The 17,090-nt window shown below is 39.2% G+C and overlaps 1 protein-coding gene and 1 pseudogene across 2 annotated transcripts in view; one reads left to right on the forward strand and one right to left on the reverse strand.

The window, feature by feature from the left end:
* Window positions 1–336: 336 nt before the first annotated feature.
* The window catches only part of CD2AP (CD2 associated protein), a 91,424-nt gene continuing 74,670 nt past the window's right edge, over window positions 337–17,090 (forward strand). For both annotated transcript variants that reach the window (XM_016212736.2, XM_087817439.1), the window contains exon 1: window positions 337–571. In XM_016212736.2, coding sequence (XP_016068222.1) covers window positions 568–571 — 4 coding nt within the window. In that variant the 5' untranslated portion in view covers window positions 337–567. The remainder of the gene's footprint in view (window positions 572–17,090) is intronic.
* Window positions 7,843–10,939, reverse strand: LOC107536882 (small ribosomal subunit protein eS10 pseudogene; annotated as a pseudogene).

A 17,090-nucleotide genomic window follows, 5' to 3' on the forward strand; every position in this document is an offset into this window, starting at 1 on the left:
CCCGGGGGGCCGGGTGGTGAGCCCGCACGCGGCGCGGCGGGAGGGACTGGGGGAGCGAGGGATTCTCGCGAGATTTGCCTCCTCCAGGGCCCCGCTCCCGACACCTTCCCGGCCTCTCCCCGGGTCTCCACCTCAGTGTTTGGCGTCGAGTTCTGGAACGGCGGGCATTGTCGGCGAGGCGAGGGGCGGGCCCCAGGCTCGACGGGCGCTTCGGGTTGGAGCCAGCGGCCTAGACGAACCGGCAGGTCCCACCCCCTCGCGGGAGCCACCCAGTGTGGGAAAGCCACTGTCTGGGCCGGCGGGCGGGCGCGCGGGGGAGGGCGCTCCAGCCGCCGCAGCTCCGGCGGAGGCCCGGCGTCCGTAGCAGCCGCCGCCTCTTCCTCACGGGCCGCGCCGGCGGGACTGTCCGAGGAGCGCCGCGGGCTGATGGAGGCACCTCCTCGCCCCGCCTGAGCTCAGGAGGGGCAAGAGCGGGGCGCAGGGCCCGCCTCCTGCCGCCAGAGCGGCGGCGCGAGCAGCTGGAGGAGGAGCAGCGGCGCCGGGCTTCTCCCCGAGGGGGCCCCCAGCATGGGTAAGAGACTCGGGGGGCGCTTCCCAGCGGCCGGCCGACCCTCCTCATTCGGGAAGGCGGTGTCCCGCTCGGTCTCCGCGGGGAAGGGACGGGGCGGGGGTGAGCCCCTGCGCCGCAACCTCGAACCCTCCCCTCCGCCCCTCCGCGCCCTGCCTTCCACCTTGCTCGCCCCGCGGGGAAATTCGTCGGAGGGCTCGCGGCGCTTCCTCCCGCGCTCCCCTCCCCGCGGGTTTCCTGCTCCCGGGAAAGGTGAGGGGGTGGGGTGGGGGATGGGGCGCCCCGCCGCCTCTGCTCGCCCACCGCCCCGCGCCGCTCAGCCCCGGGCTGCCCTCTCCCCCGGCCCTCCCCCCCCCCCCCCGGGAGAGGACGATCGAAAAACTTCACCAAGTCGCACTTCCCACTTCTTTCTCTTCTGCGAGGCTTTGTAGAGATTGGCTTTTAAACAATTTTTTTTTTTTTTTTTTGGTTAGAAAAGGCAGTTTTCCCCGCTGCTAAGAACTTGTAAGGGATGCCCCAAGGACTGGGGAGGCTTCAGTATTTATTTACTCCCTTTCTACCTAGGCGAGTCTGTTGGCATTTAAATGTTAAATCCCTGAGGATTGGGTTGGGGTTTCGTAGGATTTCGGTGGTGAGCCCTTTGAGAAGCAGTTTCCTGTTTGGAGTTAGACTTCCTTGCTAGAGGAGGGAAGAATGCGAGGCCTTATGTGTTATTTACGGTGTGCTTTAAAGTTGTGTGTGGATCTGGGGAGAGCAGTATGTGGTGCAGCCTGGTGGGAAAGGGAGTTTTTGTTGAGCCGTGTAACAATGCTCGTGGTGATAAAGTGCCGCGTCGGGCTCGGCGCTAGCTCCCTCCCTCAATCCTTCAAAAATCAAAAGCAGTTTTTAAAAGAGCTGCTTTAAAAAATAAATAAATAAAATCAAAGTGCGCCACCTGAAAGCCTAAGTTTGTGTCACCATAAGGTGTAAGCGTGTTCTGTCAGGGTAATCTTGATTTTGGTTTCGTAGAGTCAAGAGGGTGCTCTGGCTTGTTGCTGTGGAGGACGGCTGGTACTGCTTTGTACTGACACGCTGTTCACCGAAATGAATGATTTATGAAACTGACACATAATTTTTAGAAGCAGGACATACGCAGAATACTGCTGATGTGGCACCTTCTGCCCACACATTTGTTCTGTGGGGAATGCTTTAAGCACAGTGTGGATAGACACTCGCCCTGCTCTTCTGTGTTTTCTTAGGCTTTCTTACTTTTGGGTTCCCCAGCCTCCCTCTTAACTTTCAGGTGACTTTTGTACACGAAGCGCTCTTAACCTCAGAAGCAGTAAAACCTTTGGTATTTGGAACTTCCACATGGAATGCCTTTCTCATGGATTGGTTGAGCTTACTGGGTAATTGAGGGCTTTACTCCTTTAAGCATCAAATTATAGAACCACTTTATTCCCTTCGAATGAAAATCAGACTAAAATCAAATATGTAATTCTTTTCTATCTGGAATAGGGTGCAGAATATAATTAAACTTCTTGTTGACTTAGGGTCCTGATTTCAGATGTCAGGTACGGTGATGCCTTCAGTATCTGTTGATTGTATGTAGGACTGTTGATCAGATTCTTTCGCATTTTGAGGTGACTGGCGTACTTTTCTGCTTTGCTGTTGGGTGTGCTTGTCACTGAGATCAGTGTCTTCACCACCTCTGTTCTCTTAATTTTTTTACACGTGTGGAAAGCATGCTCATACCTACTGTATGAGATTCTCTCTTGAGAAAAGTGAATGAGTATCAATACTTGGATATTGGAGTATCTGTTTTGATTGTGCAGGGGCCTTTTCTTAGTGACTTCACCTTTGTGTTCTGGTTAGGTGAGTTGCCAGATTATTTTGGTTGCATGCTCTCACTTTGACTACCCAGAATGTGTTTCGAAGGTTGGTTACTTTCGGGCATTTGTAGCTAATTTTTGAAAGGTATTTGTCAGACATTTCCATTTGAATGTATACTTTAAATTTATTGGTCACGTACTAATTCATATTAAAATTATCAAAATCATTTAAATGAAGTTTCCTCTTATAATAGCAATCTCATTTGCTTGGTTTTGTTATCAGCAGTCTTTATTTCTTATGCTTTAAGATGACAACTTAAAATATATACGTGGTGTTTTATCAGGTTTGTCACAAAATGAAAAAATCTTTAATTTCTTTGTTTTGAAATAGTTTGGATACCTATTAAGTGATGGGTCCTACATTTAGGTGGTGCAGCTAGAGTTGAGACCATGGGCTCTGGACCCGGATAGCTTAAGGTCAAATCACAGCTCTTCTGTCTCCTAGCTCTTGTGACTGTTACCCTCTCTCTGTTCTTCAATTTCTTAATCTATAAATGGGATTAAAAATATTAACCTCATAGGCTGTTACGAGGATTGAAGGAGCTAATACTTCTAAAGTGCTTAGAATAGGGCCAGTACCGGTTACTGTTATTTTTATTTTCAAATGATTTCCTTAATTTTTGCATCAACTTGAAAAAACCAGTTCTCAGTTTTTGACCTTGACTAGAAGCAGTGTATTGTATTTAAAGGACCAGTGGACTGAGATGGTTTCGTACTAATGCAGAAATTGAATTTATATATTGTATTCTTGCAAAAATAATGTAGGAAGATATGTTCAATATTGGAAATACTGTGAGAAAGTCCATTATTGGTAGTAGGTTTGGTAGTTTCGGAAAAACTAAGTAGGACGAGTATTAGGATAGACTTATGTATTTTATGTTAAACTAAAGCCCAGTTTTTAGTTTCTACGTCATAAATGTATCGTAAATTTGAGGCATTGTGTGTGAAGGAATTTGGGAAGAGCTTTAAAGAGATAGAAAACAGTACTTATTTCTTATTCCAGAAGTTCAGATCTGCATTTTGGAGTGGAATAAGACAGAAAGCAAATGGCACAAAGTATTACTATATGTAAACCTTTATTGTTGACCACGTAAGTGGAATTTTTAAAAAGAAGATTTTAGAGAGAGGAAGGTAGAGGGAGAAAAAGAGACAAACATCCATGTGAGAGTGAAACATCAATAGGCCGCCTCCTGTACACCCCCTACTGGGGATCCAGCCCTCAGCCCAGGCATGTGCCTAGACCAGGAATTCAACCGGCAGCCTTTTGGTTGAGGGAACATCGTCCAACCAACTGAACCACACTGGTCAGGGCTAAGTGGATTTTAAGGACTGAGTCTCCTAATTTTAGATAAGGTTATGAAGTTTTTGGCTTAAATTATTTTTTATAAGGTCACATATATAACAAGTGAACACATTTAAATTATGAGGTAGTTTTAATGGACAAAAATAGACAGTTGGTTTAGAAATGATGTATGTACTTATATAATAGAGTAATTTATTGCTTTATTTTACTTTGTTGCACTGTTTGCAGAAAATCTTGATTCATATAGATAAGTAGTGGCAAATGAAAATTGCCTGCTACTGGCTCACCTTTCAATCAAAGGATTTACTTCATTTAATCCAGAGCGTGAAAAAGGAATATTAGGAAATGATTAGTTGTATTCCTTAATTAGTAAGTCCTCAGAATCAGATTTTTTCTAGGTATTTCAAACTTTGAATAGTTTTAATTCCGTAAAGTCACATTAAGGGTAAAACTTCACATTTATAATATTTTATATTTTCCTATGGAAACTAGCCTAAAGTTTGCCATGTATCTCTCCAAATGAGGAGTTTGCAAAATAAAGTGATATTACATTAACTTAAGATCTGAATTTTAAAGTATTTAATATAAAGACTTATAAAGCATGAAATGCTTTGGGTTCATTCCATATTGCCAATCAAAAATATCTCGATTTTTTTGATACATAATCCAAATTTGTGATTTTTTTCTCTCCTCCTTAGTCATAGAATATCTTTCTCTATTAAATGTATTTTAAGTGTGATAAATGTTTAATTTTTCTCACGAATGAAGAAATGGTATTTTGTCAAGGGCCTGAAGGTAGGCAAGGAAAGAACTGTAATGATTCTTGATTTGGATGAAAATAGGACAGAACTACAGATCTGCTTCCTAGCTAAACTGGTGAAGCAAGTTATGAGAGACGTGTAAGTGTTACTGTTCAGAAAAGAAAGCGTAATATATGATTGGATATGAATCATTAAATTGGGTAATCTTTATCATTGAGCTATGACTTTGCTTAGTTGTAGAATTTGATATGCAGCTACTAGGCAGATTGACCTCAAGTGGGACTTACATCTTTTTAGATGGGGGAGAGGCCAGAAAACTGGCCTGGGAAATCTGGATGGAGGTCCATCCATATATACCCACTGTCAGCATGAGGGATATGTGTAGCAAAAGGCAGTGTGTAGACAGATGGAGCAGGCCAGCTTGTTGTGGGAGTGGAATGGTGGTTGGTAGCAGGCTCTAGGTAGCAGTTCAGATTGGCATCTTGGGGGAAAAGGGAAGAAGTGGGGTTTGGTAGTAGGCCTTGAAGAGCTAGCCTCAGGGAAGCGAAACCAGACAGGATACAGGTTTCATATGAGAGATACAAGGTAGATATTTGTTTCCAGGATAAGCTTGGTTATTGGAATTATTTAAGATGAGCCAAGCAGTGAAGTTGACAAGATGCTGGACTCCTAAGCTGTAGATCTTATATATTTTTTGTCTTGGATCACATTAGTTGTCTAAGTCAGTAGTTGGATCTATAAATGTGATATAAATGGTCCTGGATAAGTGGGATGAAATGAGATCATCTATCTAAATGTTTGAGGATATTCCCTGGTCACAATTTAGCACTCCCTTTTGTTTATTTGGTCCCAGGTATTTAATGTCTGCTTTTTGTTTGCTGCTATCTCTCTTTCACCTGAGTCATCTCTTTTCAGACCCAAGGCAAAGCAGATTACTAAGTTTCAGCACACCCTTGAATTTCAGAAACAAGCACACAATATTTTTAACTGCCAACATAACAATAAACAGGCAAGTAAGGCACAAGAAACTTGAAAGTCCTTGATTTCACTGAAGTGGTGTTAAGCACCTATTAGAAAGGGGTTTTTTTGGTAGAATGTACTTGTTGGGGTTTTTTTGGTAGACTGTACTTGTCCTCCCTTACACTTCCATACCTCATTCCCTCTAGCTTTATTTTAGGCTTATGTTAGATAGATGTTCAAACTAGTTCATAGAGTCATTTTTTACCACCATTAAGCAGATAGAATCTCCTTCATAATCTTACTAGGGCTTTTCCGACCTGACTTTGCTATATGCAATACTTTCATTTTTCAGTCATAATCTTGGCTTTTAGCCCAAGTGAGGTAGGCATTTTCCTCTGGGCTCCTAAATGTTTCCTCCTGTGAACTAAATTTGACATTACTTTTGTTTTGTTTTGGATTTTGTTTGTTAGTTTCTGAAGGTCTCAGGTGCCTGGGTGTTCTACTGTCTTATTGTTTTCATTCAGCTGAAAACATACTTACCAGTTGTTTGCACTTAAAGGAGCTTTTACTCTAAGAAGAAACTCTCCTTTTAAAAAATTCATTATTCTAAATTGATATCTAGCCTAAAATGTTGAACCAGTGTCAGATAAGGCAGTGTTATGGACTCATTCTTTCCTAAAATTTACGCTGTCAATCCTTTCCAATGCCTTCAGTAGACTTGCATTTCATAATCTTTCAAAGTTTTATACTTTGTTAAACTTCCCATCATGATCCAATTCTGTTTCTCAACTAATTTGTAAGACAGAGATGACTAACATGGGATCCTAAATTCCAATGTCTATTTTAGTGTCAGCTCAGGTTCTTGATGGATGGTTCAATGTTAAGGTAATTGCAAGACAGCGACTGTGTAGCATCTAATCACTAGGAGTTTGTAGTAGAAAAATACTTTTAAGTATAGTAACAGTAATGAACAGTTACCACCATCATTAGGAGAAAGGCTCTGTCGCCTGGCTGGGTGTGGTTCAGCAGTTGAGCATTGACCTAGGATCCAGGAGATCGAGGTTTGATTCCTGGTCAGGGCATATGCCTGGGTTGCAGGTTCAATCCCCATTTGGGGGTGTGCAGGAGGCAGCTGATCAATGACAACTCTCTCATCATTGATGTTTCTATCTCTCTTTCCCTCTCCCTTCCTTTCTCTGAAATCAATAAAGATATATTTTTAAAAAGAGAGAGAGGCTCTATCACATCGTTAAGGAAAGGAGCATTAGATGAGAGATTAATCAAGACGAATTTGGGCTATTGTGAGTAGTGTAATTAATGCCATGCTAGACATTAGGGGAATTAGGACAAGTACAAGTTTTAGTGCCTCAAGTAGTTTACAGAAGTATTGGGGGTTGGGCATGTTATTAGAATCATCTGGATTTTTAAACTTTTCACAACCCCTGGAAACTGGTATAAATGCTCCTGCCGCTCCTTCCCTCCAGTTGTTGATGAGTGTCATGAATGTGCTGGGATGGTCTACCATGTTGTGATAGGAATAAAACTTAAGAAGTAAATCATTGGAAATCCAAACAAGAGAGGAAATATGTAGTACATTAAAAGACTATAGCCAAGTTAGATACTTTAAGATGTACTAGGAGAAGCATAAGGAAGATCAGGATATAGATTCCTGCATTGGAAGGCAAATAAGATTTGTTCATCTCTCTCTAGTTTGACCAGTCACATAGTGAGTACTTGGCAGTAGCCAAGAAATTTTTTTCTACTCCTGTCCCTGAGTCTTTAGAGTGAAGCATGCCTTCAGTATTTTGTCTTGCTGTTTTGGAGTGCGTATATGTGTTTGTGTGCATGCACTTGTGCATGTGTACGCGCTATTTAAGATGAAAATTTCATTTTTACTTACCTACTAATTAGACAATTACTATTATTATTTTTAAAATATGTCTTTATTGATTTCAGAGAGAGGAAGGGACTGGGAGAGAGAAACATCAATGATGAGAGAGTCATTGATTGGCTGCCTCCTGGGCACCCCCTACTGGGGATTGAGCCAGAAACCTGGGCATGTGCCTTGACTGGAAATTGAACTGTGATCTCCTGGATCATAGGTTGAGGCTCAACCGCTGAGCCTCGCCAGCCAGGCAGACCATTCTTATCAAACACTTTATGAAGCAGTTTAAGAAAATTACCTTAAATAATGAAAATATATCTGTTGAGAGTTCAGAATTTCAGAATGAATGTCAAATGGAAATGTAAAAACTTTGCCACAAAAATTTCCTATATTCCTTATATTCTATAAAACTCAATTGAACTTACTTATTTTTAAAGTTTTTACTTTATCTTTTTAAATTTTTAAATATTCAACACAAAATAATCCCTCTACCTTTACTGAGGTGGTTGACCATATCTATGACCAAATCCATCTCTAAACTAGAATTTGGTTGCTGACCCAGCCCTGGCCTTGGCTTTCTTGTCAGCACTAGCCTGTAGTCTGTATGTGTCTCTGTTGGCTTCCCCTCCTTCGAGTCTTGCAGGTCCCTTGCCCTCCAGACCTTTGGACCTTGGCTTGCCAGTCTCAGGTCAGCTACAGGCAAAGTGGCAGGCAAGATCTCAGGAGGCAGGTGGAGATAAGTAACCAAGGAGATACTGGATGCCCTCATTGGTAAGGTAGCTGTAGAAATGTCTCCAGGCAAACTTCCTTCATGTGGCCTTGTGATTTGAGAGACTGCATGACCTTCATGACGTGAAGATTAGGCACATTCTTGTCTACAAGCTGGGAGTGTTTAGGCATGTGAACATCCTTCTTGGCCACCATTACTCCCTCCTTAAAAAGGAGTTCATAAATGGCAATCCAGTTCTTCTTGAGCATCAACGTTGCAATGGCTGCAGTGTCTGGGGCTAGAGCTGGAAAGGAAGGGGCCAAAACCCATTTGAATTTATAATTTAGAAGCTCCTAGTTTAAAGCCAAAAGAAAAACTCTCTTGTTATTCTCTTCATTTCATATGTAATGATCTTACTTGCCCTGAACTCACTGATGTCAGAAACCATATCAATTATTTTATTCTATTCAAAAAATTTGTTAACACTCTTAATAAGTAATAGAAAATTGTGAGCCTGCTATGTGTTCACTAAGTCTATGAGTCAATAATACTTTAATTTGGAGTAGTTGGGGAGAGGGGGCCAGTCTAATGACTAATACAAAATTTAAATATATTGAAATATGTCCACTTAAACCAGATTAACAGAATGTTGCCTAATTGGAGCTCCTGTTTCAAGTTGGTGGATGAGGTCTAACTATCATTTTAGAAAGACACTCTTCAATCCTTTCTTTCTGACTCATTGTGGCTCCTAAGTCCCTTTGGTAGAGAATCAGTGATATTTGTGTCATTGAGATTAAGTATCTTGTCAGGTGGGTCTGCTGATTGCCTATTCCATGTATGTTACATTGATATTACATGCTTCTAGTAAATAAAGCAAAAATTATGTGTTTTATAGATGAGAGAGATTTCCCTGTTTCCCATTTATCATGTTAAATAAATTCAGATATTAAGAATCAATTTGCTTTAAAAAGTTTGTCTTAAATAACTTGAACAGTGTTGGTTGAACTGTAAAGTTATACCATCTTCAGTAGGTGCTGTGAAGCAGGTATACCTGTGTTCTCTGAAGCATACTGAATTGATAAATCACATACCAATAAATTTGCTAGTAGCTATGTTAAAAAATAAAAAGGAACCGGTGAAATTAATTTTAATATATTGGATATGTTAGGTTAAGGGAAATATATTACTTCAACATATATGCAATTTAAAAAGTTATTAATGAGGTAGTTTACACTTTTTTCCCTCGTTTTGAAATCTGGTGTGTATTTTATATTTATATAATATCTCAGTTTGGACTATCCACAATTTAGGTGCTCAGTAAATATCTGTAGCTGGTGGTTACCAGCTGGACAGTGCAGTTTTAGAATGTAAACCTTATAGCTTTGTTGTGATCTAAGAAGTATATATGAAAATATTTTTAAAATATTAGGCAATTATGAATTATAAAGAATTGTACTATTTCAGGGTTCGATAAATCATTTTTTGTCCTTATTTGATTCTGTATTAGATATTAGTGATTGTAATTAAATAACAAGTATGTTTTCTAATGGAAAAATATGTTCAGTTTAGTGGATTGCATGTAATAGGCCTGGAGTTTATTTCATTCTGTTTTCTAAATAAAATGTGTTTTTTGGTACTTGGCCTACTGGTGTTTTAGAGAATTTGAAGCCTTTGAATGGCATTTGGATTGTTACTTGAAAGTATAAGTTGACTTTAATAAGAGAGCTCTTCTTTCAGTTTAGAATGCTTACCTTTAGAGATAAGTAAGATTACAAGTCGTATTTCACAGATAAATGAATGCTGTTGGTCAAAAGCTCAAAAGGAAAACAAATAATTATTGGGGATGTGATAAGTTCTCAGAAATGACATGGGGAAACATTTCAGAAGCCTGTCAGTTTTAAACATAAAATTTTAAACAGACCTTTATGATGGAATTCTTCTGGCCAAAGGGTCTATATCTTTTATTTGCTTTTTGGTGAGCTCTATGATCTGAAAAAAGTTCCGAAGGACTGTTACATGATTTCTTTCCCACATTCTGACATTTCTACTTCTTTTTTAATCAGTCATATCCCACACTAATTATTTTTTTCTCAGAAAAATAATTATAATTTTATCTTGTTAGTAAATACTTTGGTATAAACTTGGTAAATTTTTTTTAGGTCTTTATATAACAATCAGCAAAGACAGAAGCACTCAAAATGAAAAGGTGGGCAAGATCATTGAACAACTTCTGTTAACATTTCCTTCATAGCAGTTCTGCGGGCTATGAATTCTTGTTTTTGTTTGAGAAAAATATTTCTCTTTCACTTTCGAAGGATAATTTTGCTTGATATATAGTATTTTAAGTTTGTAGTTATTTTTCTTTCAATACTTTAGTTTACTTCACACCCTTCTTGCTTGAGTGTGTCTGAAGAGAAAGAAGCTGGATGGAATTCTTACCCTTGTCCTTCTCTAGGGAAGGTGTTTCTAATCTTGCGACTTCTTTCAAGACTTTCTCCCTCTTTGGTTTCCTGTAGTTTGAATATGGTATGATTAGGTGTAGACTTCAATTTAGCCTGCTCAGTGTCCTCCTTTTTCCTTTTCCGGCATTCCAATTACGGGTATGTTATATCTTTTGAAATTGCTTTACAGTTATTGGATGTTTTGTTTTTTGTTGCTTGTTTGTTTTTTAAATTATTTTTTCCTCTGTGCATTTCAGTTTGGGAAACTTCTATTGACCTATCTTCAGACTTATTGATTCTGTGCATGGCAGTGTCTGGTCTGCTGTTGAACTTAGCAGTGGCATCCTTTATTCCTGTTACAGTGTTTTTGATTTCTAGTATTTCCTCTTGATTATTTCTTAGAGTTTCCATAACTGCTTACCTTACCCACTGTGCTCGCATATTGGTTTTTCCATTATCACTCATAACATTAGTCATAGTTATTTTAAATTCCCTGTCTGATTCCAAAATATGTTATGTTTGAGTCCAGCTCTGATGCTTACTTTGTCTTTGTGTCTTGTCTCTTAAAAGCATGATGTATAGTTTTTTTTGTTGAAAGTTGGACATGATGTATTAGGTAATAGGAGCTGAGGTAGATAGGTCTTTAATGTAAGGTTTTATATTAATCTGGCTAGGAGTTGTACTTTGTTTAATATTTGCTCTAGCTGTAGGTGCCAGAGGCTTCAGATTCCTTTAGTGTCTTTGTTTTTGTCTTTTTTGCTGCATTTTGGTTTCCCTAAGAACTTTCTCAGTATCTGCATTGTGCAACTCTTTCAGCAGTAATTAACTCTTATCATGCTAGAGCTCCTTTGGTGTGATAGTAAGGTGTAGAGGAGAGGAAGCATCCTATAATCTTATAATTAAATTGCAAACTTTTAGTGGATCTGTGTCCTGGGACTGTGACCACTGCAAGTCTTTCTTAGTCTTTGTTCCCCCCTCACTGTCCGTTCCCCCCCCCCCCCCCGCCAACCCCCATGAGACAGGATGGTAAGAGGGGACTGGAATCTGAGAAATGCCCATTCCACAGGTGGGATAAGTCCCTGATAAAGTCATTTCCTTGGAGGGTAGGTCTTTGTTATGGAGAATGCTCTGGTTCTTAGTTATTTCACAGTGATTACTTTTTCCTTCCCCCTTGCCAGAACTACAAAGACATCTTTTTGGGCTCTTCACTGTGAGAACCTGATGGGGTTCCTGGAAGTAAAACCCATAAAAGTGTGGGGTCCTCCTATACAGTCCCCAGAAGTTTCCCATTCTCATGATATTCCACCCACAGCCTCCAGGAATTCATTAAAATTACTATTTGTTTGTAGTGGATTGACTTTTTGTCCCCAAAATGGTAATATTCAAGTCCGAATTCTTGGTAAAATATGAGTGCAACATTATTGGAAAATAGAATCTTTGAAGATGTAACTAAAGATCTGAACATGATGTCATCTTAGGTTTAGAAATAAGAAGAGGGAGATCTGAGACAGAGATATATATAAGGGGAAGGCCATGTGCAGATGGAGGCAGAGGTTGGAATTAGGTAAGCCATGGAATTCCAGAGATTCTACTGGAAGCTCACAGAAGCCAAGATAGAGATGTAGAGCAATTCTTCCATGAAGTCTTCAGAAAGATCCAACCCTGCTGAATACCCTGATTTTGTGCTCTGGCCTTCAAACCTATAACTGTGAGAGAACAGTGTGGTATTTTAAGTCACCTAGATTGTGTCAGTTTGTTATGACAGCTCTGGGAGACTGATAATAATGTTCCTCCCAGTTTATGGCTCTAGTGGTTTCTACTGGAGGTGATCTAGTAAATGTGACTTTCTGACTATGCCTGTCTCTCCATATTTTGAAGTGGTGGTTTGCCCTGTGTCCTCATTTCTCTGATGGGTCTAAGGAAAGTCATTGATTTTCAGTTTGTTTAGCTTTTTTCTTGTAAGAGTGAGAGTGACAACTGCCAAGCTTTTTACATGTTGGAGCTGAAACTCTCAAGTATTTTTTTTAAAATAAATTTTTATTTATTGATGAGAAAGAGAGAGAGAGACATCAACTGGTTGCCTTCTGTGTGTGCCCCAACTGGGAATCGAACCGGCAGTCTAGGTATGTGCCCTGACTGGGAAATGAACCCGCAACCCTTCGGTGCACGGGACGATACTCCAACCACCTGAGCCACACCTGCCAGGGTGATCTTGGAATACTTTTTACTCCTGGTTTTTAGACTGCTGCTATTTTAATCTTCCCATATTTTAATTTTTTTATATTATTATGTTATATATCATATAACATTAATTTCAGTTGTGCAACATGATTTAATATTTGTATATGTTGCAAAATAATTACCACAGTAAGTCTAGTTAACATTTGTTACCCATGTACATAGTTAAAAAATGTTTTTCTTCTAATGAGAATTTTTAAGTTTTACTCTCTTAGCAACTTTCAAATATGCAGTACAGTATTATTAACTATAGTCACAATGCTGTATATTATTTAATTATTTTATAATTGGAAGTTTGTACCCTTTGACCACCTTCATCCATTCCCTCCTCCCCCAGCAACCACCATACTTATGTGCTCTGTCTATAAGTTTGTTTTTTGTGGGTTTTTAAAAAATTCCTTTTTTAAGATTTCACATATAAGTGACATCTTACGATATTTGGGTATTTGTCTTTTTCTGTCTGACTTATTTCACTTAAGCATAATGCCTTCAAGTTCCATCCATGTTAATGCAGATGGCAAGATTTCCTTTTTTATGGCTGAGTAGTATTCCGTTGTATATATATCACTTTAAAAAATTCTATTTATTCAACAATGGAAACTTAGGTTGTTTTCATATCTTGGCTATTGTAAATAATGCTGCACTGAATATGGGGGTGCATATATCTTTTCGAGTTAGTTTTCTTTTCTTTGACTGAATACCCAAAGTGGATTTGTTCGATCATATGGTAGTTCTGTACTTAATTTTTGAGGAACTCTATACTGTTTTCCATAGTAGCTCTACCAGTTTACATTCCCACCAACAGTGCACAATTTGGGTTGCTGTTTTCACACTTAGAATTAACTGATAAGTACTTAAAGTAATTAATTTAAATTTCACTTTCTCTTTCATTGGTAATCACATTTGAAATGAAAGATTAGTAATCCACATTCAAAGACTTTAAGTGATTACTTTGATAAAAAAGTGGGTCAGGTGAAAGAGCCATCAGTGATAGATAATACTGCAGTGTTTATCAGTACGTATACATTCTCTTCCTCCCCAATTTTTAGTCAACATTTATTTCTTCACTTTAAGCAGACACTTAATGCAAACCCCTTTCTTTAGTCAAACACAATTGTTTTAAATGGTAGAGTGTTATTAATTTACTTTCCAACATACCAGCTTTCAATGAAAGAGTACGTTTTTTGAGTTTTTAAAATGTGGAGGATGCTGATTCTTGGAATGATGGCGTGCACTTAATTGTATGGCAAACTCTTGAATTAAATAAGATTTTATTTAGTTTTAACTTTTTAGTTACATAATGTCTGGTGAGTAATTTTTTTAGAAACTTATTTTTACCCAATTTATATATATTTATTGTAGAAAAGCGCTAAGGTATGGGTTACCATTTACAAGACTGCCCTCATTTCTGACACCAACTGCAGAGTTTGGGGATTCCCAAGACTGCCCTAATGTTCGTTAACTTGGTAGAAGGACTCACAGAACTTACTGAAAGGTGTCATACTCTTGGCTCTAGTTTATTACAGTAAAGGATACAGATCGAAATCTGCCAAGGGAAGCAAAGCATGGGGTGGATGGAGTCCGGGAAGGTTCCCGGCATGGAGCTTCCTGTTGTTTTCTCCCCCAGAATCATGGACAGTGTTAATAACCTCTTGGCAATGATGTGTGACAATATGCAGAGTATTACCAATCAGAGAAGCTCACCTGATCAACTAGGGAAGATATAGTTGACTGCACATGTCACTGATCTTTAGTTTCTAGCCCTTCCAGAGGTAGAATGGGTATTGCATGACCCAAAGCCCCCAACATAGTTACATTTTTAGAACATTTCCAGGTGCAATTTTCAGGTAAACAAAGGTACCCCAGAAACCCCAAGGTCCCGAAATTTACAAAAACACTGTTCCTAGAGATCACATCCCAGGAGATGAGGCAAGGTCCAGACCTCTTTTGGGTAAGATTAATTTTTTACTAAAGATGAAATAAAAAGAGATAATAAAAAACATCTCAAATCCCTTCAAATGTCTATTAACATTTTGGAATGTAACTTTGTATTTTTCTTTGGATATTGGATTGTCTAGATTGGTCATCTGTGTTTTGTCTTTGTTTTCATATTTTATTTATGTCTCTTTGCTTTACCTTTTTTGGAAAATTTTCTTGTTGTTTTCCTCTCCTCCCCCCCCCCCAATTAATATGACATGTTGGAAGACACAACTTTCTAAACACTTTCTATTTTTTTATGGCATTCTATTTAGATTTCATGAACTTTATTATAGGCATACATCATTTTCTGGATAATATCCCCCCCCTTTTTTTGTGCCTTGATACTTTTTTCTATAAATTGAAGGTTTGTGGCAGTCCTTTGTTGAGCAAGTCTGTTGTCTCTACTTTTTTTTTTTTAACATATCTGTATTGATTTCAGAGAGGAAGGTAGAGGGAGAGAGGGAGATAGAAACATCAATGATGAGTGAGTCATTGATCAGCTGCCTCCTGCACGCCCCCTACTGAGGACTGAGCCTGCAGCCTGAGCATGTGCCCTGACTGGGAATCCAGCAGGGGACCTCTTGGTTTATGGATCGGATGCTTAGCCACTGAGGCACACTGGCTTGACCGTCCGTGCGATTTCTTTATGTCGGTCACATTTTGGTAATTCTTTCAAACTTTTTAATTATATTTTTTCAAACTTTCAAACTTTTTAATTATATTTTTTATGGTGATCAGTGATTTCTGATATTACTATTGTAATGGTTTGGGGGGCATTTTAAACCACACCCATATAAGATGACAGCTTGATAAATGTGTATGTTCTGACTTCTCCACTGACCAGCTCTCCCCTGTCTTTATTCTTTTCCCCTGGGCTTCCTTTTTTCCTGAGATACAACAATATTGAAATTATGCCAATTAACCATACAGTGGCCTCTAAGTGTTCAAGTGAAAGGATGAGCAGCACGTCTTTCACTCTAAATCAAAGGCTAGAAATGGTTTAGTAAGGAAGGCATGTGGAAAGCTAAGATTGGCCAAAAGCTAGGCCTCTTGTACCAGTTAACCTAGTTGTGAATGCAAAGGAAAAGTTCTTGAAGGGAATGAAAAGTGCTACTTCAGTGAACACACGAATGATAAGAAAGTGAAAATAGCTTTATTGCTGATATGGACAAAGTTTTAGTGGTCTGGATAGAAGATCAAACCAGCCATAATATTCCTTTAAACCTTAAAAACCACACACAAAAACCCACCAAAGGCTAATTCAGAACAAGTCCCTAACTCTGTTCAATTCTCTGAAGGCTAAGAGGTGAGGAAGCTGCAGAAAAAAATTTTCATGCCAGCAGAAGTTCCTGAGGTTTAAGGAAAGAAGTCATCTGATGTAGAAGCTTCAGCAGATTATCCAGAGATCTAGCTAAGATAATTAACGAAGGTTGGTTATATAAACAACAGATTTTCAATGTGCATGAAACAGCCTTATACTGGGAGAAGATGCCATCTAGGACTTTAATAGCTAGAGAGAAGTCAGTGCCTGGCTTCAAAGGACTGTCTTGTTAGGGGCTCAAAGCAGCTGATGACTTTAAGTTGAAGTCAGTGCTCATTTACTACTATGAAGGTTCTAGGGCTCTTAAGAATTATGCTAAATCTACTCTACCTGTGCTCTAAAAAAGGAACAACAGAACCTGGATGATAGCATATCTGTTTACAACATGCTTTACTGAATATTTTCAGGCCATTGTTGAGACTTACTGCTCAGGGGAAAAAAAGATTACTTTTAAACTGTTACTGCTCGTTGACAATGCACCTCATTACCCAAGACTTCTGATGGATATGTACAAAGAGATTTTTTTCATGCCTGCCAATTTGACGCTCATCCTTTAATCCGTGGGTTAAGGAATGATTTTGACTTTCAAGTCTTGTTTTTTAAGAAATGCATTTTGTAAGGCTATAGCTGCCATGGGTGATGATTCCTCTCATAGAACTGGGCAAAGTAAATTGAAAACCTTCTGGAAAGAATTCACCATTTTAGATCTCATTAAGAACATTCTTGATTCATGGAAAGAGGTAAAAAGATCAACATTAACAGTAGATTGGAAGAAGTTGATTACAACCAACATGGATGATTTTGAGGAGTTCAAGACTTCAGTGGAGGAAATAACTAGGTGTGGTGGAAATAGAGAACTAGAATTAGAAGCAGAGCCTGAAGGTGTGACTTAACTGCTGCAATTTCATGATAATATTTTAATGGATGAGGAGTTGTGTCTTATGGACAAGCAAAGAAAGTGTTTGTTTATTATAATTTTTTAAATTGCTTTCAGAGAGGAGGGGGGGGAAGAGTCATTGATGTGAGAGAGAAATATTGATCGGTTGCCTCCTG

The sequence above is a fragment of the Miniopterus natalensis genome, chromosome 5, assembly GCF_054644295.1.
Source record: "Miniopterus natalensis isolate mMinNat1 chromosome 5, mMinNat1.hap1, whole genome shotgun sequence".
NCBI classification, from domain to species: domain Eukaryota; kingdom Metazoa; phylum Chordata; class Mammalia; order Chiroptera; family Miniopteridae; genus Miniopterus; species Miniopterus natalensis.